At 33.2% G+C, this 24,562-nt stretch overlaps 2 protein-coding genes and 2 pseudogenes across 2 annotated transcripts; 2 read left to right on the top strand and 2 right to left on the bottom strand.

Moving 5' to 3' along the window:
* The first annotated feature begins 257 nt into the window (after window positions 1–257).
* On the top strand, window positions 258–4,011 carry LOC114386801 (multiple myeloma tumor-associated protein 2 homolog). The gene is made up of 4 exons (XM_028346857.1): window positions 258–453; window positions 793–882; window positions 2,285–2,552; window positions 3,492–4,011. The coding sequence occupies exons 1-4, from the start codon at window positions 411–413 to the stop codon at window positions 3,811–3,813; spliced, it is 723 nt and encodes a 240-aa protein (XP_028202658.1). The 5' UTR covers window positions 258–410; the 3' UTR covers window positions 3,814–4,011.
* Window positions 4,012–4,679: 668 nt separating this feature from the next.
* On the bottom strand, window positions 4,680–10,696 carry LOC114370898 (phosphate transporter PHO1 homolog 10-like). Its single transcript, XM_028328304.1, has 13 exons — window positions 10,221–10,696; window positions 9,499–9,853; window positions 9,337–9,385; window positions 9,103–9,174; window positions 8,273–8,402; window positions 8,026–8,146; window positions 7,613–7,871; window positions 7,349–7,453; window positions 7,217–7,261; window positions 6,966–7,115; window positions 6,122–6,400; window positions 5,889–6,025; window positions 4,680–5,106 (listed from the first exon to the last, which is right to left on the bottom strand). The coding sequence occupies exons 1-13, from the start codon at window positions 10,684–10,686 to the stop codon at window positions 5,004–5,006; spliced, it is 2,271 nt and encodes a 756-aa protein (XP_028184105.1). The 5' UTR covers window positions 10,687–10,696; the 3' UTR covers window positions 4,680–5,003.
* Window positions 10,697–14,612: 3,916 nt separating this feature from the next.
* Window positions 14,613–16,795, bottom strand: LOC114370889 (annotated as a pseudogene).
* A 2,329-nt stretch (window positions 16,796–19,124) lies between these two features.
* On the top strand, window positions 19,125–20,652 carry LOC114386785 (annotated as a pseudogene).
* Window positions 20,653–24,562: the final 3,910 nt, after the last annotated feature.

Below are 24,562 nucleotides of genomic sequence, written 5' to 3'. Positions count from 1 at the left end.
ACATAATATTACTTATGTTTTTTTATTTGAGTCTTCTTTGTGCATAGAGATTAATTTGGAATCAAATTAAAAATAAATATGATGTATAAAAATTAATCATGTAAACTTTAAAATTTTCTTTAATTTTAATTCTTTTAAAATTTAAAAAATATACAAGGGAAACAATGTTTAATTTTTCAAAACTACATAGTATTTCGCGAACAATTTTTAAAACTCAAGGGGAAGAATTATATAAATAAACCAACCTAAATCCCTAATACTACGAACCAAACAAACCCTAGCGCTGGGTGAACGCGTTTTAAACGTGATTATTTCATTGCATAATAGATTTTTGATGAGGCGGTGAAAGACTGAAAGGCAAAATCTTTTTGAACAGACGAAGGAAAAAAACGCAGTGATCACGAGCAGACATGTATCATCCAACAAGAGGTGGCGTTCGTGGTGGTCGAGATCGTAAGTCATGTTCGTTTTATCGCTATTTTCCAAAAATTCTCTTTCTCTCTCTCTTTTTGGGTATTGAATCGTTTTCGAAATCTGTCAAATATTGAAATTGGCAATTTCCTCTCCGTGATCCAATTTCACGAATTCGTTCTTCAATTTGGTGTGATGGACGGTTTCTACAAATTGGGGTTTTGTCTTTTTTATTTTTATTTTCTATGAGTTGATCGTATTGAACCCTAGAATTATGATGTTCACAAACTTCATGCTTAGGAGTAAAAAAACTCATGCATATAATTTTAATTATCTATGTATGATATTGATGTTTGTTTGTGTTTTACTCTTGATGGCCAGAATTCACTTGGGAGGATGTGAAAGCTGATAAGCATAGGGAGAACTATCTTGGTCACAGTATCAAGGCTCCTGTTGGAAGATGGCAGAAAGGTATTTATTTCAGCTCAGCATTCATGAAAATGTCATACTTTGTTTTTATAATCTTGCATTTGGCATGGAGGCAAAACATTGCTTAGTTACATTAGCAGACATTGCTTCATGATGCCTGGGGGATATGGCTGCCCTTGGCATGTTTTATTCTGGTTATCATTTTGGGGGACTCATAACATGCCTCTAATTGATATTTGTAGTTTTATGTTTTGATCGGCAAATGTTAGTTTGTTAGTTTTTGTCACAAATGTCAGTTGGGGGTATTCAAACCTGCGACCTCTCTCCCCTCCATTCTCCCTTCACACTTCCCCAACTACTTGGCCAACCTTATATCTCCGTTTTATGCTTTGAATTGACTAATGAACAATGAAACTCTGTGCTGTGCTATACTTCATTACCCAAGTTGGTGTTTTCGTTTGAAGAGCTTAGATTCCACTTTGATTTTAAATAGGATACCATCTGACTAAAATTGAGAGAATATCCTGTTGTTCTGTTATATACAGCCATAGAGGCTATCGTTCTACCTCCCCTCTTGTGTAGGACATTATGGAAGCTGATAGTCTTCTGTAATGTGTATATTTATTTTGTCTAATGCAAAAAGATAAATAAGGAGATATTTCTACAGGAACCACCAAAATTCTCTTATGATATTTTTTCCGACATGGTTATTCAAACTATCTTTTGTTTATAGTCTTCTTGATCATGTGTTTCAGTTAACTGTTCAAACTTAATCTTGTCTTATTCTTTGTTTGAGTTAATCAAAATGTTGACTGATCAGTCGTTGGTTTACAAATTCCAGTGAAATAGGTTGTTTAAAATCTAGACAGAACATGAAATTTGATGCTATTGGGAAAGATCTGATAAAAGTGTCTTCTCTGTGGAAGAAATTTAATCTCAAATCTAGGCTAAATTTCAACTTTTTAATTCAAAGTTCACTTCCTCTAACTCCTTAATCCCAATACACCTAAAACCTAACTGCTACAGAGATTTAATCCATGGCCTAAATATATAGGTTTGTATGGGGCCTAAATTGTTCACCCTAATAACCTTTACATCAACCACCAATCTTCCTGGAAGATCCTTATTCGGTTGCACTGTGAACTTTTTTGAGTCTGGTCACATATTGGGCCACACCCAAAAATTAAATGAAAATCACTTTATAACTGGAAAGGCAGGAAACTTCATATGTAAAACATTTTATTTTCCATTATTTTTTTGTTTTTTTATTACCATGACATCTCTCAGGTTTGAACCTGTATGTAGGACAGTACCTCTTCTCATTGTATTCATTATATACCTTTCTCTTTCATTAGTGTAGTTCATTGATCTAATTTTCTTGCAATGCTCACTGTTATTATCTTAGTAAAAGAGCATCATTGAATCTCCTCTTTTAATTCAACAGGGAAAGATCTTTTCTGGTATACCAGGGATAAAAAGTCCCAAAATGCAGAAATGGAGGCTGCAAAAGAAGAGATAAAAAGAATTAAGGAAGAAGAGGAGCAGGCAATGAGGGAAGCTCTTGGCTTAGCTCCCAAGCGTTCTAACCGTCCTCAAGGTAACCGTCTTGATAAACATGAGTTTTCAGAACTGGTAAAGAGGGGGTCTACAGCAGAGGACGTAGGTGCAGGTCATGCTGAAGCAGCAAGGGTTCAAGGTCTTGGTTTTGCAAGGTAAAGTGACTAGGAAAGCAGAACATTCTTCAATGCAATAAAGTAGATTTGCTTTTATTTATATTTACTTTAGTTTTTTCTGTTTTCTGTTTCAGTTGTTTCTGATTTTTAGTACATTCGTAGAAATATATTATAAAATCTTTCATGTGTCTTCACCTAACAGTTTTAAGTTTTTGGTTTAGTTCATGACAAAATGCTAAGATGTCTCACATTGGTTAGGAATATGTCTAAAATACTTCTTCCAAGACTTGGACATTCCTCTTATTTAGAGCTGACTTTTGGGTGTGAGTTAGGCTCGATTTGTTTCTAATATGGTATTGGTATCTGAGCCTATCCAATCTTAATATTGGGTCACTTGTAGATGAATAGTCTTACAAATTTCACGCACAAGATGTCCTGTTCTATGTGTAAGGGATGTGTGTAAAGATGTCCCACATTGGCTAGGAATATGATCAAAATACTGCTTATAAGACTTGTGAATCCTTCTTCCATAAACTAACTTTTATGAATATTGCCAAAATACTCCTTATAAGACTTGTGAATCATAAAAAAGTGATTGGATTAAGAATAACTTGCTGGGTTTGCTTTTGGTCACATGGACAATAAGATCATTATATTTAGACATAATGTGGATTGGCAATAAGATCATTTGGACATGAATATTCAGTTGCTTATGCTGGGTTTACCAATCCACTGCCTAGTTTGTCATTGTTTCGTCTCTCGCAATTGCAATTGGCAATAATGTGGATTGGTTGTACCCTGTATAACTTGTCGCATATTCGTTTTTTAAAAATTTATCTTTTAAAATATTGAATACATTTTATTCATTTGAAAATACGCTTCACCAACGAAACTATTATGCCACCAATCACATTTATTGTCAAGGATTTCCCTACCAATATTTTGTTACTTAAAATTCCTTCTGTTTGTACTCTGTAGAGAACCACGCCCTTGGGAAGAACCTGGTTCTTCAAAGCCTTCACTCGGTGATACACGTGATACACCAGCTGAGGAGGAAAATGTATCTTTGCCAAGTCAACCAGCAATGAAGACTGCAGATGATTCAGAAGATGAAAGTAGAAGAAAGAGAAGACGTGAAGAGAGGAAGGAGGAGAAACGTGAAAAGCGTGAGAAGCATCATTCTCGCGAGGATAGGAAGCAAGAGAAACGAGAGAAACATGAGAGGGGGCATTCTCGTGATTCAGATGGCAGGAAGAGACACAAGAAAGATAAGGAGAGGAGAAGACATGATTCAGATTGAATATACTCTATGGGGGATTTTCTTATCTATTGTGAAATAGCATGTTTATTTCTATTTTCATAACTTAATATGGATGCTGTACCTTGGTAATTGACCGTCCTAAATGTCTGCACGTTTGTCCTAACAATCAGGCATTCTCATGTGTTATTTTAAATTTTGGAATTCGTGAAGTGAAATGAAGCCAATTACGCTTAGAAATTGAGAGTATTCTTGATTCACATATAAAAAGGGGGTTAAAAAGTAGTTAAAGTATGTCATAAGTTTATTTCAAAACCAAAGCATAGCATGTCACAATTAGTTGTGGCCTAGTAATAAAGGATCACCGAGAATAAAATTCAGTAACCTTGTCTTCCTGTCAAGTCTCAACATCGTGTTGACAAACCTTGTCTTCAAAGTAATATTTTGATCTTTTAATGTTGACAAATAAAAGATCAAATTCTTAGTACTCCAAACAAATTCGTGACACCCAATGTCAGTTGAGAGGATTTTTCTTTTGGTAACTAAAGAATTTAAGAAATTTTAAATGTGTTGTTGCTCTACTTAACTTCCTATTCCAAGTATTAATGTTGTAACAAATAAAAGCTAAAAAAATCTTTAAATTTGAAAAACTAATACTTGCATAGTTATTAGTTGATTTTATATTTGTTACCTTAATACTGCCAGAAAAAATATCTTTAACACAAATGTGGAAACAAGTTTAAAACACAAGTTTAAGATTTTTCCATAACTTTCGTAATTCCTTGCAAATATACTTTTAAGCTTACAATTATACGTTAAATCAGTTTTAAAGTAAATATTTATAGTATTCAAATAGCAGACTTAGGTAAAATTAAGATTAGTTGAAAAGATGGACAAGAAAAACAGACTTACGAACGCCAGTTCCACAGTTTGGCTTACAGTAACTTGTATCCATATCTCTACATACAAATGAACGTTTATTTCCCAACACGAATTGCAAATTTGAGCTAAAATTCCTTAACAGTCAATCTCTTTGCTGAAGTTCTTTTTTTTTTTTTTTATCAAGATTTCTCTGTAAAGAAGTAAAAGCCAAATCTATTAAATCCTGTATATGTCCCAGCTTCTTTGATACTATGTTGAATTTTCTTTCATACTACGTTTCATATCCAATTCAACGTACATTTTTGCTATGAATTCCAGCTGCTGTAATCATGCACTGAAGTGGGGTGCCACTAAGCATCCTTGTCATTTTTATCATCATAGTAACTAAAAGGATGAGGGACTGACTTGAAGGCACGGTAGTTTCCAACGTTGTTCAAGTGCTCATTCTCCAACCTGAGTGTGGTTACAAAGTGTCATGCAATATCTTCCATTCAATACACTGGTAATATTCATAATACAAAAAATATTCTAGAATATCTCATGGAGATACTAAAGTCAATGTCATAATCAAATTAACGCATAAATTAATTTGTAGAAGCTATCATATTAATTTCACTTAAAAAATAATTTTTAATTTATATATAAGTTAATTTTTGCATATATTTATTTTGTTTTTTTTCTTATTTTTTTCTCCTATAAGTAGTTAGGCAACAGTTTATTCAACCAAACTAAAAAATTTAAACTTAAATCTGTTTATCATATCTGAAAAATAAATTATTTTTAATTTATTATCTAAAATTTACTTTTATTTATACTTATATTTTTTTATATTTCACTTTAAATGATACTGGTATGTGAAATAATGACGATAGACAGATTCTCATCTCGTACCCAAATTTTTCACATCATCATGACGTAATTATAATTACTTCCTACATGTTAAGCGAGGATCTTCTTCCAGCTTGTAAAAGATGTTCAGAACGATGTCCTCGGTTAGTTCTGAGAACACGTTCTTAGACTCTTCAGGATTTTCTTTTTAATTTAATAAAATATAAAAATTATTTTTTTAAATAATAAAAAATGACATAAAAAATTTAGATATAAGTAATTAGACATTAATGAAATGACATTTCATTCATTATATCATCACTTCAAACTAATGCATACTAATGTAAGTAATAGAGTGAAATATAAAAAAATATCATATATGTAAGTTCTTATCTGAAAGAAGATACCTAAAGAAGTTCCAAATGCCACGGCGAATAATCTCAAGGCAGGAAGTAACTGTGATCATTGCCACTTTATGAAGGGGGCTCCAATCCATTTCAAACACCAACTGCATCCATGAAATTCTAAGAACTATGTCCAGGACCTGTGAATTTGCAAGAGATTGAATTAATATACAAGAACCATATATAGAAGAACACACACCCTTTCTCCTTTGGTCAACTTATTCATTTATTGTTACCATGGCTATGAAGTAGAAACTTTTGTGTGGAAGTATGAGTTGATCTCTCAAATAGGGGTTCTTCGAATGCCTTCGAAGGAGCCCCCAGTCCCTGACAATGTCCCAATATGTGTTCTGAAGTACTGCTAGTGCTGAAGTTACAAGTGCCAACACCTTCCAACTCAATCCCTTCTTTAGTTCAAAGGTAGTTCTAAAGATCATGGCAACAATTGTTGAGAGATAGTTTAAGCCATTGAATGCACGGTTGATGTCTCCCTCTTCATAGAATTGACGCATGCACTACACAAGTATTATATGCTCAGTTAATGAAGTTGCTTTTGTATCTCAAAGAAACATACCTCAACATGAGTCCAGAAACCTTGCTTATAATAAGATATCTTAAAACAAGAGAAAGGTAAACATAGTATGTGTTCTCACTAGTTTATAGCTTTTCATACCTTTGCTATGGACTTCAGATACAGGAATAGATGTGGTTGTCATTTTTTATTTATTCGAATTCAAACCAATTTTACAAACCATTCATCTAGGAATAGAAAGAATGAACTAGAGCCCCATCAAACATAAACTGTCACTTTTGTTAACATTGGTAAATTAGAAACTGTCTTTCAAAGCTTCTTCTAAGGTTTTAAGACCGTACAGAGTTCCTTTCAACCAAAATTTATCTTTTCTACCAATCATAAAGTGACATAATAAACCATCAAAAGGCATTAGAGCATATAACACTTTACCTTATAAATTGAAAGGCAGAAGATACTCTACATATTTTATCAGTACAAACAATGCCATGATCACATGATGAACATAGAAATTAGATGGCATATGCAAAGAAAAAAAAATTGTGAACCTGTGCTAGGCGAAACCAATAAGGAATGATGCCAACGATGAAATACTGTACGTTATAGAAACCATGACTGTGACATTTCTTTTGCCTCATTGAGTGTTCTCCAAGACCATAATAGCATATGTAAAGCTCAAAGCTCCTTAAGGTTTGGAACTAAAGTCAAAAGTAAAACATGGAATAAGATATCAGAATATTAATTCAGAATATGTTAATGTTTGTGACATATGAATAATGAATCCATAGGAGCAAAAGACCTGGCTGGTAAGCTGATCAGCCAAGAAGAAATCTGGAAGCCTAACCTGCAAAAATAATTCAATTTTCAGTTGCATATAGTCCATTTAATCATGTCATTCAAAATTTGCCTCTTTGTTTCCAATTTCCATTACCGTGAAAAAAGGAGCACATATACAGCGAAATAAGCACCGGATAAAGAAGAAACGACTTGAGCGGTATATGATGTTCAGAGGGCAAAAGGTAATCAAAAGAACAAGCTGCACAAGAAACCAAGAGTTTAATAAATTGAAGAGGCTATTGAAGTATATATAGTTAAGGAAAAATTATGGTGAGGATCAATGATCAAGGAAAATGTACTTATAAAACTATATATGAAATAGTCAGCTAAGAGATTAAATCCAAAGTAGGCATCTTACAACAACTAAGCTCAGAGGAACAAGTTCATTAGCTGTCTTATAGTGTCGACTCCTTGGGTTCATCCCGATCTGCAAATTTATTAAGAAGCATAGTAGTGCAACCACTGCATGACCAGCGGTTAGAAGGAAAATTTCTCTGTAGTCCAATTCAGTTCCAGGCCTGAAGCCAAATAAGAATGGATAATTGACCCGATAACACTTCCAATAAAATGTGTTTGCAGCATACATAAGCATATGCAGAGTGATATATCCAAAAAGACTGCAAAAAATACTCCAATCTTAAAATATAATTTGGAAATAAAGAGATCAAGTCATCATGAATATTATGGAAACAGAATAAAAGCAGTAGTTGATTTTCTGATCAGCATATCAATAGATAGATATGCTAACAGGGTTCTATAAAATACAATCACCTGTATAGTGGGAAAATGTTTTCCATGTAAAATGTCCCTTCCTTCTTCTTTATGAATTGTTGAGATGTTATTCTTAATATAGTAGCAACAAATAGAGCAACAAAGCAACCAGAAAAGAAACCTATAAGTAACAAGGTAAGGTACACATTAGTCAACACTCAACATTCATCAGATAGCTTAGAACAACACTTCGATTTAATCATTTACTTAAAATTACCTAACCGACATTGTGTTATTTAGTATTTACCTGTGAAAAATGTTGTGCTGTGCCTTTCTGTTTTTGTTTTTTGCCTTAATAGCTTCCTCCCCTTTTTGTGATTTGAGTGTGTAAAGTTTCTGATGAAGGTAGACTCCACTTTCTCCAATAGAAAGTTAACCTAAAATCAGATGAAACAGATAGCATCACAAAGATGGTTGGGGATGTTAAGGATTAAGGAAGGATAACACTATTTCAAGCCTTAATATGTAACTGTGAATGACTACAAAAGTTTTTAGATAACAGATTCATTTTAAAATGATGGCAAGCTATTTTTCTAGATCAGAGTATGGAAACCGGACATTAACCACAAATCACAATTACAAACAAATAAGAAGAAAGGTGCACAATAGTCATAATAAAGGAACACTTAATTCCAAGGATATCTTAAGAGCAGTATGTGTTCAGAGAAAGCATCTTTATATGGTTATTTAGTGAAATAAATTTGTCTTGTCTATCCATTTTAAACTTTAGAAAATGCATCAATGAATCTATGAAGTTCTGAGAAAGTATCTTTATATGGTCACATTATCTGTAAATTATAAATTTGTGTCCTCTTTTTAAGATTAAAATGCCTAGGTCTATAAATAGAGATTCTTGAGATGAGAAAAATTACCCCACTTGACCACTCAAGCTGAGAGAGGGGTCATGTGAAGATGAATAAAATATTAAAGAAGCTCCTCTACGTAATATATCTCCTTCTTTTACATATATATATATCTTGATACACAAAAAACAAAAAAAAACCAACACAAGAAGTACAAGGAAGAAATAATCATGATTGAAGCTGTGAATATAGCAAACATATGATTCAAACTAACCTCATCAGAACTGCCCACATAGGAGTTATCCACTACTGTCATGTATGCTGCAGATGCTGCCCTTGATGTATGCTTTTCCGAGAAAAAAAATGAAGTTAAACAAAACTGTCATAATTCTGTTTCTGAACAGAACGATGTTTTTTTTTTTTTTTTAAATGCCATCAGTTGAATTTAAATTGTGAAGAATGTAACGAATAAAACTGAAGTTTCTGCAGTACTTGGTATACTTCTAACCTTTTCGTACTTCTTCATGATCTTGGAAAATGCTGAGAGGTTCATAAAACTGTCGCATCCATTTGTATAAATACAAAGGCACATGGCAAAACGGCTTTTAGAAATGGAAGAACATTTGGCTTTATTAGTAATTATAAGGTCCATGAAATCTTTGTTTATTACCTGTAATCTTTGAGATGGAGGAGTTTCTGATAGAACTCAACAAACACAAGTCTCAGTTGCTCTTCAACTTTTCTCAGCTCTTCTTTGCTGAAGCTCAATTCATTATCACTGGAATCAGTAAAAGCTTTTTTAATTGTTGATATTGGAGATTGAGGAACATTATCAACCTTTACGTGCTCTAGGATTTCCAAGGGATCTTTTGTGATGTAATTATTGTTTGCTTCTGCTTGCTCCTCATGATGAGTATTTCTATTGGCCTGTTGAAGAGGATTATCTTCAGGTCCAACCATAGAATCTTTTTGCTGATGACTTTCATCCATAGTCTCTTCAGGTGAGGAGATAATTTGTTTCAATCCTACAGATTCAGGTCAAACTCAGTCTTCTAGACAATATTTACTATAGATAAATTAATTCTACCGATTAACAGCATCTAAATTGCCACTATGAGTGTCAGTGAGTTATTTTGAATGAAAATCACAGATATTCACATGTGCATGGCAACATAGAAAAACATATAATGAGTGTACATTTATTTGACTTAATGTGGCCTCAAATACATTGTGATCCTATTCCTATATCTTTTTTCTCAATCCTCCCAACATAAAAAGCATCTAGTTGATGCACATTTCTCAAATTTTGCCTCTAAAAGCTTGCAAGTCCTCCCAATAGTAGAACTATGTGCTTAAATAACTATAAAACTACTGTTTGAATTTTGTATTTACCTGTATCTGGACTTTTCACCTTTACCCTTAGTGCAACCAAGGCCTCCATTTGTTTACTCAAAAGGGTTACTTCATGCTGGGCTGCTTCCACCTGATCCTTGTAAAATGCATTGACCTTGTTGAGCTCTTCATCAAGCTTCTGAAAGAGTCTTGCCTCAACCTCTCCTCCTTCTTCATCGAACTTCTGAAAGTTGGTCTTATATAACTGTCTGGAACCATCTTGTTCTAATGTTTTTACTTCTATAACTTGGTCCTCAATATCCCCCTCTCTCTGATGATTGCTACCTTGCAAGTGTATTCCACTGAATGCCCTTTCAAGTCTGAGCCTGTGATGCAAGGACCTATTGTGTGTAGCTTGCTTGCTGTTTTTTATCTCTTTCAATATTCTTTTGAGGCCTTCATAGTCCATGTACTCTTTCTCCCACTCAGGCACCATTTGTTGTTTAAAGTCTTTCTTAAATGTCATCTTGTCTTGAATGTTTTTCTGAGAAAGATTGAAATATATTATAAAAACAAAGATTATACAAGAACATTTAAGTTCCAAATGATAACCAACAGAAAGAAATCATCTTGGACTAGGCATATGAAGTTAGGAAACAGAAGTTAGCAAAATTTGCAGCCTAGGATTGATGAAGGCTTAAATATGTTTTAGGTACTTGATTAATGACCAATTATCAAGTCCCTAATAAATTGGATCCCTGATATATTAAAATTTTTATTTTGAGTCTCTGCCGTCAGTTAAGTGATCACGTGATAGCTTGCAAACAAATCTTTTCAAAACATATCAGCCCTTGAGATGATGTCACATCATCACTTATGACTTAACTGATTATAGGGACTCAAAACAAAAGTTTTAGTATATCAGGGATCTAATGCAACGAAAACTTTTATTAAGGATCAAAACAAAAATTAATCATTTATTAAGAACCTAAACATATTTAAAACATATTTAAGCCATTGATGAATAATGTGCAGATAGAATTCTCACCAACATGTGAATTCTAAGAACCTAAACATATTTAAAACATATTTAAGCCATTGATGAATAATGTGCAGAGAGAATTCTCACCAACATGTGAATTCTAACAAGTCATTCTTGTGATGCAAACTAATGATAATAATTTAATGGTAAGCTTGGAGTTTGGACTATTAGTCCGGCTCTTTAATGCTATGCAATCATATGATATTCCTTCATGCATTAATTTTGCAAAGAAGAAAGAAGATTGATAATAATGATAAAAAGTAAAAAGAGTATCATTTCAAACACAGTGCCCTTGAGGCTTCAGAATTTTTTAGTTTGAACTTCGAAGATGTTTTCATGCAAAACCAAATGCAAAGGGTCCCTATATTCTAGTAAGCATAGCAGCCCCGTAAGCATATATATAAGAACTAAAATACACAGCCCCATCAAAGTATACAAGTCCAAAACATGAAAACCAAAAACTTCAGTTTGATGTAACATGTGCATACTAGAAAATTACAAGGAAGGAGAACACAGAAGTATCCAATTAAAAAAGCTAGCCGCAGTAGAACTACAACACTATAACAAAGCCACCTTATATGTGTAGGCACCTTGTCTCATACGCACAAACCATGGTTTTTAAATATATATTTTGAAAAAAACAAACTAATAACAATCCATAAAGTATTTAGGAAAACAACATTTAAAGCAAGCTTGATAATGAGTTGGCACAGAGAATGCTCCTAGGTAGTGCTGCGTGTCTCCTTTCTTATCCTCCTCATCCACTCAAAATCACTTGTGCTAGGGGAATTGCACGTGGACTAAAGTGATGATCATGATGACTTCATTTTTGTCAGCGACAACACAAAATAACAAATTACTAGAAATTAGTGATAAGTGAAGACTAGTTAGTAGTTATAGACTCAAACCACTTAAATGAGAACACAAAAGAACATGATTGTAAAAGAATTTCACTCTAATAAATAAATAGAGTTACAATCATTAATAGTAAAATTAATTGTTAAAATTCGTTTATAATATATAAAAGGGTAAAGCTCTAAATTAAAAAAAAAACAACAAAAAGCTACAGCTCAATTTGTAAAATTGACATGCCATCTTGTCACATCTATTTTATCATTTATGCCAGGTTTTGGTTCAATCTTTTACTTCCTTTTATCATTTGTTTCTCTTAATGCATTGTCATTTTTTTTTCTTTATAAATGTATTATCCATTACATTTCTTCAATCATGGCATTTCAATTACTCATTTTTTTTATTCATGCTTCAATTACTCAATTAAATGAATGTTGATGGCCTAATCCCCCACCCCACCCCCCCCCCCCCCCCCCCCCCCCAAATAGCTTATTTGTTAACAACTAGAATTACTTCAGAGAAAAACAACTTTATTATATTTGTACATTTCTTTTATCCGTTATATTTGTATATTTCTTTTATGGGAAAAACATCAATGAGAGGTGTTGTTCAGTAAAAAAAAAAATCAATCGGAGGTGTTGTATTAAATTTTTCTTGGAAATTTTCTAATCAGCAAAATTATAATTCAAATTAAAATTCAAATAATTATAATTCAAATATTATAAAATCATTAATAGAATGGTATTTAATGTAGACCAATCAAGCTTATTTGTATAGAATGTTAAATATTAAAATTTTAAATTAAGAAAAATAAATTGAATGTTCTAATATTTAGTATTAATAGAGTATTTTTTTGAAAGAATTGATAGAATTGTATAACATATAGTATTAGATACAAAATTTATAGAGTTTAAAATTACGAATAATAAATAAAAAGATAAATTGAACGTATATTTAATATACTTTAATTTATTATACCTAAATAGAAAAAAAAATGTTATTTCATCATTGTTCGCTAATCAATTCCGTCAATCATGGACAATTATTAATGCATAAATTACGTGAATATTTGAACAGGATTGCATGCAAAGAAAAAAAAATGTTTGCAGAACTTTCTCGCTTCAATAATAAGAGATGCATTATCGTACTTCGCAAATTGGTAACTGTTCACCTATCTTAATTATTTAAAGCAAGGATGGTCATAGGTCAGAGGATGAAATTATTTTTTGCGATTCATTAATTCGAGGATGAGCTTTCTCAGATAAAATAAATAACAAAAAAAAGGTTTAGCTATGAGTTTTGTAAATTAGTACGTACACTTAATGTTTTGAACTGTGTTACAACTTACAATCACGTTTGGAATGTGGAAGATGGGATTCTGTTTTTACAGGTGTTAAAAATGTGCTTTTAAATGTTATAAATAAAAGATGCACTTTTAGATGCTTTGTTCTTTTTCTTGTTTGGCAATGCTTGCTAGTATGTAATGAAGTTGGATCATCAAGGTGATTGAAAATACTCAAGACTGGTCCCTGAACCAACTAATGGGAGCATTTCAGCAATATTTTGAAGTTACAGAATAAAAAGATCAAATCATCCTTTGAGAATATGAAACCTGTAAAAGCTGAAAGCATTGAATATAGAGGATAAAGTACTTTATTTCCATTACCAAGCACAACAAGTCTTGGTGAAGTTGATAGTTTAAATTATGCAAACACAAGGCCTAAACTTCTTTATTGCTGAAAAGGGAATATAACAAATAATACAAATCCACTTTTTATTATATTGATAAAAAGACCGTGAGAGGTCAAATAAGCAAAGGAGCAAACAATACAAATATCTGGAGATGTTTGTCAAATCTTAGGCTATACTTCACTGTGAACTTAGCTGAAAGGAAGAAGAATTGAATCTTCAAACATGGTCCAAGAGCTCTGAAATCTTCAATCTTCAGATCTCAAAGTTGCAAAACTTGTTATCACAAGGAAGAAAACAAGTTTCATTTTCAGAACAAAACAAATTGTGCAGTATAACAGAATAAGATGAAACTATGAAATATGCATAGAATAAAATATTCCCCAAATCTCTTTCCCTTCTTAACCATGTTAATTGTAGATATATATAAATACACAATGGAATGGGATTCATAATATATCTGCACTTGAATCATATTGTTCACCACCCACTCTAATATGGGGATTATGAGCTAGTTTTGGCCAGTCCTCTCCCTTTTCCTTCTGACATCGCTTCTGCTAAGGCTTAGGCCCTTTGTAGGACACCTCAACTTGGAACAGTTATAAACAGTCAATTTGCGAAGCAAGACAAGGTTTCCAAAGCAGTCATAAGTATTCTAGGTTTGAAAGATTGTATAATTGTAATGAGTGCAGGGCAGTCATATGTTGTAAAGCCTCATGCAAACCTCCTATCTCTCTGCAACTGCCAATCACCAATCCCTTTAGAGTAGGACTACACATCCAAGGTGGGAAATGGATACCTTTATATCTGAACATGCCCAAACTCTTAAGTTGTTGGGTATCAGGTTGAAGCACTACAAAAATCTCCTCAACATTTTCTTGTAAGTTGGACTCTTCATTTTCGTCCGATGACAAACACAACTCATTCAGTTACTTATTTGACATATTGACTTCTTTGGCATCCTTTACATTTTTTACTTTCCCTAAATGCTCAATATGAAGATCTCCTTTAAGCTTCAGTGCTCCCAACTCTTCCAAAAAGAACCCTTTTTCTTTGCCAACAAAGTACGTTGTTAAACTCCTTAGGGAAGTCAACTTCCTTATTTGAAGAGGTAAGCTTGATAGTGAGATGCAACAATTGAAAGATAGCCGTTGTAGAGATTTCAAGCGTATTAAACTGTTTTACAACTTTTGGAGACAGATACAATTGTCTAAGTTCAATACCTACAAATTCCACAATTTACATAGCGATTCAAGACTTTCGAAAAAGCTCTCACAAAGATTCAAGTACCTTAGATGTTTTAAATGACCAATTGAAGATAATAGTTTTCCCAGTGAATGGTAATGAAGCACCCTCAACCAATAACATTTCAATGCATGACCAGAAAGTGGATGTGCCAATGTACACTTCCTCAAAGATTTAATTGGATGCAATTGGATTCGATTAATGGATTTTTTAGTGTTATCTGAGAGATGGCGGATTCTTTCAGACAAAGAAACACAATAAACCTCTCCTACAACAAATTGTGCAAGATCGTGAACAAGATCATGCATCTTGAAACTTGTGACTCCTCCAAACTCATTTCTCTCAACATCTTGGAAAAACTATCTCCAATATAATTCATTTCACACACCATCACCAACATCATAAGCATCTAATATTTCATTACATGAAATGAATCCATTAGCTATCCAAAGTTCAATTAAATATTATTTTGTATTTTTTTCATCTTTGTCAAATACTGCTGCACAATAAGCAAAACATTGTCTGAGTTTTGTTGGTAAGTTCAAGTAACTTAATCTCAGGGCAGACATTATGAAGTTTTCACTGTGTGGTAAACTCTGAAGGTTGCTTTCCTTAACATAGAGCCACTCGTTTTTCTCTCTTTTGAATCATAAAAGACCTTTTAATGCTTTTGCTGCCAGAGGATCTCCCCCACACTTCCTTACTATCTCTTTCCCAATGACCACAAACTCTACTTGTTCTACCTCATTTGGTCGAAAGGCTCGGTGTTTAAACAATTCCTAACAATCATTGTAAGATAGCGTTGCTAATTCATGAGGAGGCATAGTTACCATGATTGTTGTAACCTTTAAAAGACGAGTGGTGACCAAAATAGAAGAACCCTTCGTCCCATAAACCAGTACTGATTTCAACCTTCGCCAATTTTCTTGCTCATCATCCCATACGTCATCCAAAACAAGCAAATATCTTTTTCTCTGAAGCAAAGCTTGAAGTTCTCTTTGTAGTGGCTCTATATCCAAATCCTCACAATGACACCCAGATGTTGCTTCGGTGATAGCTTTTGTCATTCTCTTCAAACTGAAGTCTTCCAAAACACATACCCAAATTCTTAACTCAAAGTAGTTGGCTACCTTTTCATGATTGAAGATGAGTTGGGCAAGTGTTGTTTTTCCAAGTCCACCTTGACCTATGATTGGATAAATCAATAAATTCTCAAAACGAGAAGCATTACAACAAAAAAGTCTACAATTTTATCCTTATCTTCTTCTCTCCCATAAACTTGTGGTTCAGTGATGAATGATGTAGTTTGACACCACTCAATGACTCCACTTCTTCTCTCAAGAACCATGTCGACCAAATGAAACTTAGTCCTTTCATCAGCAATTTCATCCAATCTCTCACTCATCCTTTTCATTTTCTTAGCAATTTTGTAACGAAAAACAATGTGCTTGGGATGGAAAGAGGATAACAAAGAGCCTTGTACCTTGTGTGATAGACCAGACTTGACTCCCTAGTATTCCAACTCCAATGCTTCATAGGCACACTCATCCAAGATGTCATCCAAAATGTGAGCTGCATCTTTTAGCTTTCCCAGCCAATCTTTTACGGCTCTATTTGAGAATTGCTTCTCCACGGCATCTTCGAGTGTAGCCTTGATTGTAATGAGCAAGCTGGCAAGCCTTGCCATGTCTTGATTGAAACCCAAAAATAGTCCCAGCTCCTTTTGAACGAGTGAGTTCAAATTTTCAAGCACAATTTCAAGGACAGCCTCAGCCATCTTCAATTCCAAGTTCTAACTCACAAAATGAAAATGCAATGCTAGAGAGGCTGTATGCTTCAAAAACGGTAATGCGATGATATCAAATGATAAGTTTAAAAAGCAGACAAGAAGACATTTTGCTTAGACTCAGGAAGTCAGCAACGAACCCACAAGTAAATGTATTATTGGAATTTTGCTGACACAGAATTGACTCGTGATTAATCATGATATTTATGGTCATTCTCACAGGCCCCCACAAGCTTTTTAACGTGTACAATATGTATAGATATAATTTTTTTTATAGAAGTTATCAACAATTAACAATAAAAGTTGTCAGTCAACAATTTTATTTTATACCACCTTTCTTTTCTTAACAACATGCGATAGCTTGAACCAGATTTCTCACAACAGAGCTTTTCACAACCACAAGGTTCACAAGATTCATTTAGTAGCATCTATAGAACAGAATTTTCCTCATTTTCCTAGAAGAGATTATATATATTGTTTGGTGAGATATAATTTGGCATAACACTTATACTTGAGCTCCTAACTCTTGTGACTAACTTTAAGGTTGGAGGCGGAAATTCAACTAAACAGGACATGGATGCAAAATTATGCAGCACCAGGTTCATTAGACATATACTACTTTGACTGGATTAGTAAATATGTCCACTGTCAATCCATCTCAAATCTTATCTTTTTTTTTTTTATCTATAGGAATAAAAGATAGTATCATAAGATTTACAATAAGTCATGCATCCTATTATGTATGTCGGGATAGAGGGTGTCACATTCTCAGCTATGAAAAGACACCCTTGACATCTCAAATCTTGTCTATACCAGGGAAATGTGGCTTTTTCAATTCTATTTATTGTTTGAGCCTTATTTAGAAGCATTAGTTGGATTTGTTTCGGAGCAATGACTGTAACAAGGTGAAAGCAGCATTGTCTCCAACAAAAATACTAGTACAAATTAATTATCACAATGAGATGGTGGAGTCCAGCAGGTACAGTTCATTAATCTATTATGGTGGTAAAGAAAAATTAATAAAATTTGAAATTTTAGAATTTAGAAACTACATTTTTATTATTAACTAGTTAGTATTTACACACTATTATTCTACAAATACAACATTTACTGTTAAAGATGTAAATCCAATGAAAATATCAGTTTCATGGCTAGACACCGAAGGACACTGAATAAAAAAAAATATCCACAAATGTTAATGGTTCATTTATTAGTTTTTATTAATAGAAGGAATTAAACCCACGACTTTTTTATTTTATTTTTTTTCTTTCTTCTTAACCACCCAACCAACTTTATATTTCCCTGACAACGAATAAATTGAACCAAGGGAGGAGTTGGAGATGGTTGGGAGAGGGGGAAGGATTTCTTGATCTTTTTTCTTGAGAAAGAAATCCAATTCATTCATTTGTTCACTTCAATTAGTTATTATTTTAACGAAAATTTCTTTGCCCTCTTGCCAACAATGTCAGTCAACATGTAGAAAAGACCTGTCTTTCCAAATCAACTTTCATAAACAAATAATACTTTTACATATTTAAAGAAAAAAATTACTTTCATAAAGAAATTAATTAAACAGTAATTAGCAAATAAAAATATCATCAGTTGAACTGAAATCTCACCTAACTTCAGAAGAACGCTAATCTCAAACAAGAACAAATAATACAGAAAGATATTTTCAAAAAAAATCTAATAACTATTTTATTTTATGAAAACACTCACACGAACTAGAACAAAATACACAGGTAGATATTTGTAAATTAAAAACAACAAAAAAAACAAAGAAAAATGTTGAGCTAAAAAAAAATGTTTTGATGAAGAGATTTGATCTGATTAATTTGATAAACAGAAACGCAACTTATATACATCCCGAATGCGATTTTAAGTTTGTAACACGGACGACCAAAACAATATGCGTATGTATGTCTGTACCAATTTACAAAGCTCATTGTTAAACCTTTTTTTTTTTTTTTTTGTAATTTATTGTATTTGAGAAGCACATGAGATGTTTTTTGTTCTTTATTTTTTCTTCTATTATTAGTTTTATTTTTGTAATTTAATTTATTTTATATAAGAAAAGACATTGATCAAATTTTTTTTTGATTGAGGTCATTGGTAAATCAAAATCATCATCTCCAGCATTAAGGTTCTCATAAACAAGCAAGAAACTCCAAACCCTGTGTACATTTAAAAGGCACATCAGTGCTTTGGGGAACCCTGTTGCCGTGTGCATGCAGCTATTTCTACTAACTATTCCATGATTGCTTCATAAAGTACTTGAGAAACCTTTGCTTGCTTGCAAAATATTCCATTGTGTTATTAGTGGGCAACTTTCTCACATGTTAAGCATACACACAAGTGATCCCTCTTTCATTTCCATCTGGCATAGTTACAATATGGCTGAGGCTGTCCTTGAAATTGTGCTTGAGAATTTGAAATCAATCTTGCAAAAGGAGCTGGGACAATTTTTGGGTGTCGATGATGACATGAAAAGGCTTGCTAGCTTGTTCACTACAATCAAGGCTACACTTGAAGATGCTGAGGAGAAACAATTCTCAAATAGAGTTATTAAGGATTGGCTGGCAAAGCTAAAAGATGAATCTCTCATTCTGGATGACATCTTGGAAGAGTTTGATCTACTAGACAAGGTACAAGGCTCTTACTTATCCTCTTTTCATCCCAAGCATGTTGTTTTCCGATAAAAAAATTGTTAAGAAAATGAAAAGGATACGTGAGAGATTAGATGAAATTCTTGATGAAAGGACTAAGTTTCATTTAACTGAGCTGAGAGAAGGAGTGGTGTCATTGAGTGGCGCCAAATCACCTCATTCATCCCTGAACCACAAGTCTACGGACGAAAAGAAGATACTGATAAAATTGTAGACTTTTTAATTGGTGATGCTTCTCATGTTGAGGATTTATCCGTCTACCAATCATTGGTCTAGGGGGACTTGGAAAAACAACACTTTCCCAACTCATTTTCAATCATGAGAGGGTAGTCAACCACTTTGAGTTAAGAATTTGGGTATTTGTTTCAGAAGATTTTAGTTTGAAGAGAATGACAAAAGCTATCATCGAAGAAGCATCTGCGTGTCACTGTAAGGATTTGGATCTACAACCACTACAAAGAAAACTTCAACATTTGCTTCAAAGAAAAAGATATTTGCTTGTTTTGGATGATGAGCAAGAGAATTGACTAAAGTTGAAATCTGTACTGGCATATGGGGTAAAGGGTGCTTCCATTTTGGTAACTACTCGTCTTTCAAAGGTTGCAACAATCATGGGAACAATGTCTCCTCATGAATTGTCTGAGCTATCCGACAATGATTGTTGGGAATTGTTTAAACACCGAACATTTGGACAAAATGACGTAGAACAAGAAGAGCTTGTGGTCATAGGGAGGGAGATAGTAAAGAAATGTAGGGGGTGCCTCTTGCAGCAAAAGCACTAGGAGGTATTTTACGCTTCAAAAGAAACAAAAATAAGTGGCTCAATGTTAAGGAAAGCAAACTTTTGAAGTTATCACACAATGAAAAATCCATAATGTTTGTCCTGAGATTAAGTTATTTGAACTTACCTATAAAACTAAGACAGTGTTTTGCATATTGTGCAATCTTTCCCAAAGATGAAAAAATAGAGAAGCAATATTTAATTGAACTTTGGATGGCTAATGGATTCATTTCATCTAATGAAAGATTAGACGCTAAAGAGGTTGGTGATGGTGGTGTGTGGAATGAATTATATTGGAGATTATTTTTCCAGGATATTGAGAGAGATGAATTTGACAAAGTTACAAGTTTCAAGATGCACGATATCTTGTGTTATCTATTGCAGAAGATATTTGTTGTGTCACAGATGACATCTCTATAAGTGATTTGCCTGAAAGAATTCATCATCTCTCAAATTATATGAAGAGATTTTCTTTAGAGCTTATTAATTCAATCCTGTTGCATCAAGTCAAATCTTTGAGGACCTATATTAATTACTCTGGGCACCGTTATTCTCCTTATGTATTTAAATGTTACTCTTTGCGAGTGCTTGACTTTAAAGGAATAACAACATTGATATCTTCAATTGGTGATTTAAAACATCAGGTAATTGAATCTTTCTAGAGGCAACTTCAAAACTCTTCCAGAATCGCTATGTGAATTGTGGAATTTGAAGATACTAAAGTTAAACAATTGTCGAAGTCTTCAAAAGTTCCATAACAGTTTGATATGCTTAAAAGCCCTTCAACAACTATTTGTGAAAGATTGTTACTCACTGACAAGCTTGCCTCCTCAAATTGAGAAACTGACTTCCCTTAAGGATTTTAAGTGTAATATCTCATTTTTTTCGTAAATAAATTAAAAAAAAATTATTTAAAAATAAATAGTTTTAGAAAAATGATGAAGTTTTTGTAATTAAATAAATAAGGAGAAATAATTTTATTAATTAAAATAATAGTTTGAAGGGAAAAAAATATTTGATTTATTCATTTGATAGAAAATAAAATAGGGTTTTTTTATAAAATAATAAAAATAAATAAATAAAGTAAATAATAGGTTGTGAGTATCCTAACTATAAATAAAGATATGTTGGGTTTTAGGTCTCCTCTTCCTCTCAATTTCTCTTTTCCCCTCCCAAAACCCTCTCTTTTTCCCGCATACACTCAAATTTATCTTAGTAAAACAACGATCTTTAACTCATTAACTATTGAATCGTCATGATATTTCAGCACCAGGTTCGCAACTCATTTTCAAGCACTTGCACCGTTGGAAATTGCAAAAAAAATTCGGAGCAAAGAGAAATGTCCTTCGCATTGTAACTTTCTCTTTTCCTATAAAAACTCAAAACTTGTCTAGTAAAATTACGATCCCAGACTCGTCCACCGTTGGATTGTCATGAAATTTAGGCACCCAGTTTTAGATTCAACTCCGCACACCTTCACCATTGCAATTTGTGAAATATTATTCATGGAGAGAGAAAAGTGAATCGCACAAAGATAGTACAAAATGAAGACTTTAATCTCTTTTCCTTCTCTCTAACGCTTGGAAACCCTATTAGAGCAAATCAGAGGAAAAACTTAAGGAATATCAAAAAATTTCTAGAGATGTCGCTATCGCTGTCAGAATACACACGTGAACCCGCCTAGAGGTAAGGGATGAGTTACTCACGCTTGGGGATTAGAATGAACATGTGTAGGAATCCTTAGAGTATCGATTGGAATGAGTTTTTGGGGTGTTTTTGCAAATTTTGGTTCTATCTTTACAATTATAATTGAATTATACATGTTTGACAGATCAATTGATGTCCCAGTGAGAAATTATGGTGAAATTGATGTGTTTTTGTGTTGAGTATGAATCCTAAAAATTGAGTTTTTTTGTTAATTAACATGAATTGTGCTCTAAATAATATTCTCTTTAATTGTTTATTTTATACAAATTATTGTAATTCTTTTTGTATGATTATGTGAACTGTTTGAGGAATTTTACTCCTCGTATTGTGAGAAACATTTTTGTATGATTTGTTTGTGTTTTGGATAAGATCTAACATGATAAATAATTTTATTGAGATTGAGTATAAGTGCAAAGTTGAACATGTGTTAATTTGTGAGATACACATAAACATGTGATGGTGGATTGTGACATTATGAGATGTGAAATTGTGGACATGAGATTTGATTGTGAATAAGTGTGTGTTTAATACTTGATGTGACAATACTTGTGTTGTGAGCTGTGAATTATACAATAACCCAACCAGTGTTTACCTTGAGAAAAGTGTTTATGCGCAGTGTTAAAGGGAAAGTGTAGGTTTCCTTGTTAGGAACTAGTGTTAAATTGTAGCGCAATGTGTTAAACGTGTTTGAAACACGAGTGTGAGGTCATTGGTATTGTATAATTCATGAGCAGTGTCTGTGTGTAAAAAAAATTGTTTTAAGGGTTGGACCTGAATCAGAAAGGTGAGGCCCTAACGGATTCTTCGGAGTCTAGGCCTTGGGAGTAAAAACATTTGGTTTGAGTGCTCTTTTAAGCCTATATTGATCCCATATGGTTGGAGCATTCTCGCAAAACAGAGTGACCCTGACTAGTTACCTTATGATTTTACTTAGTGAGAGTGACTTGACATACCCATTGTGTGGTATGACTTGTTATGTACTCCTAAGCGCCTAGAGTGGTTTTTCACTAACATGGTACCATATTACATATAGGCTTGAGTCTTATTGAATCTGTTGCATAACACTTGTGTATTTATTGATATTAATTGATTTAGTGATATTGTGTTTTGATATCTGAGTACGTGAATGATGTGAAAATGAATGAAACGTGTTGTGTTGTGATGTGATGTTACGCGACAAAGTGGTGGAATTACGTAAGTTATGTTTAAGTAAGTTGTATCTCATTTACATGATATGTATATCTACGTGTTGTTTTGTTTCTCTATTAGTTAGGAATGTGATAACTCACTCCCCGTGTATTGTTTGTGTTTGGATTCTGTGATGATCTCGAACTCAGATGATTAGGTGAATTATGTTAAGGAACCTTGTGTTGAAGGACGTCGGGACACAATGCTCTAATAGGATGTGACATTGAAACATGTGTTTCTATATTAATTGCATGAAGTCTTGAACGACCTTGTTTTGAGCCGAGATGATTTTATTATTTATTGGACAAGTTATATTATGATGTTAGAAAAGTGAATGTAAACCTTTTACCCTTCTGAAAATATTTTATTTAAAAGTGTTTTAAATTTTTTTAATTAATTCTGATTTCTTTTTCCTTTTATTATTAGTACATTTATGCGTGGGATAGAGGGTGTCACATTAAGTTGGTACTTTGTTGGCAAGGAAAAGAGGTTTCTTTTTGGTAGAATTGGGATAACTGAAGCTTAAAGGAGATCTTCACATTAAGCATCTAGAGAAAGTGAAAGTATGATGAATGCCAAAGATGCCAACATGTCAAGTAAGCAACTGAACGATGTTGAGGAGATTCTTTATTGCTTCAACCTGATACCTAACAACTTGAAAGTATGTGGGTGGATGGATACAAAGGTGTCCATTTTCCACTATGATGTCTAGTATTTCTCTCAAATATTTAACTTATTTAAGGTTGGACGATTGCCAAAGTTGTTTACCACTTTCACATTTGAGGAAACTACCTTCTCTAAAGGAACTACGAATATATAACATGACTCACGTAGAATACCCACATGAGAAGTCCTATGACGTGGAATTGTTTTCATGGCTCTAGCTAGGATCTCTATAACTTAGGAAGCTACCAAACTTAATAAGGTTATCAAGGGAGGATGGTAAAAACATGTTCTCATGTTTTTTCGAACTTAAAATTCAAGAATGTTCTAAATTTTTAGGAGAGATAATATCGTTGCAAGTAGGGGTGGACCTACGTTCAGTTCTATAGGGGTGATGAACCCCTAAAATTTTCATTTCTCTTTATGTTATACTTAAAAAAGGGTTAATTAAGTTTTAAGTCCTTCAACTTTTGATGGAACCAATTTTTAGTCATTAAAATTTTATTTTTCCAACTTTTAGTCCCTTATTTTTTTTTCCGACACACAAAATGGTCCCTGACGATTGGCTTTAACTTCTTATGTTAGGTAATTATGTGTCATCCTTGGACATTGCTGACTGGGTAAGTGATGCCATGTGGCATGTTACCTCATTTGACACATGTGGGTTTTGGGAGAGGTAGTATCGATGCAAGCATGGGTGGAACTATGTTTAGCTCTATGGGGGCCATGAACCCCCAAAATTTTCATTTCTCTTTATGTTATGTGTAAAAAAAGGGTTAATTA

This window comes from Glycine soja, chromosome 2 (assembly GCF_004193775.1).
Source record: "Glycine soja cultivar W05 chromosome 2, ASM419377v2, whole genome shotgun sequence".
Taxonomy (NCBI): domain Eukaryota; kingdom Viridiplantae; phylum Streptophyta; class Magnoliopsida; order Fabales; family Fabaceae; genus Glycine; species Glycine soja.
The sequence above is the reverse complement of the archived record's forward strand: the minus strand, read 5'-3'. Positions and strand labels throughout refer to the sequence as shown.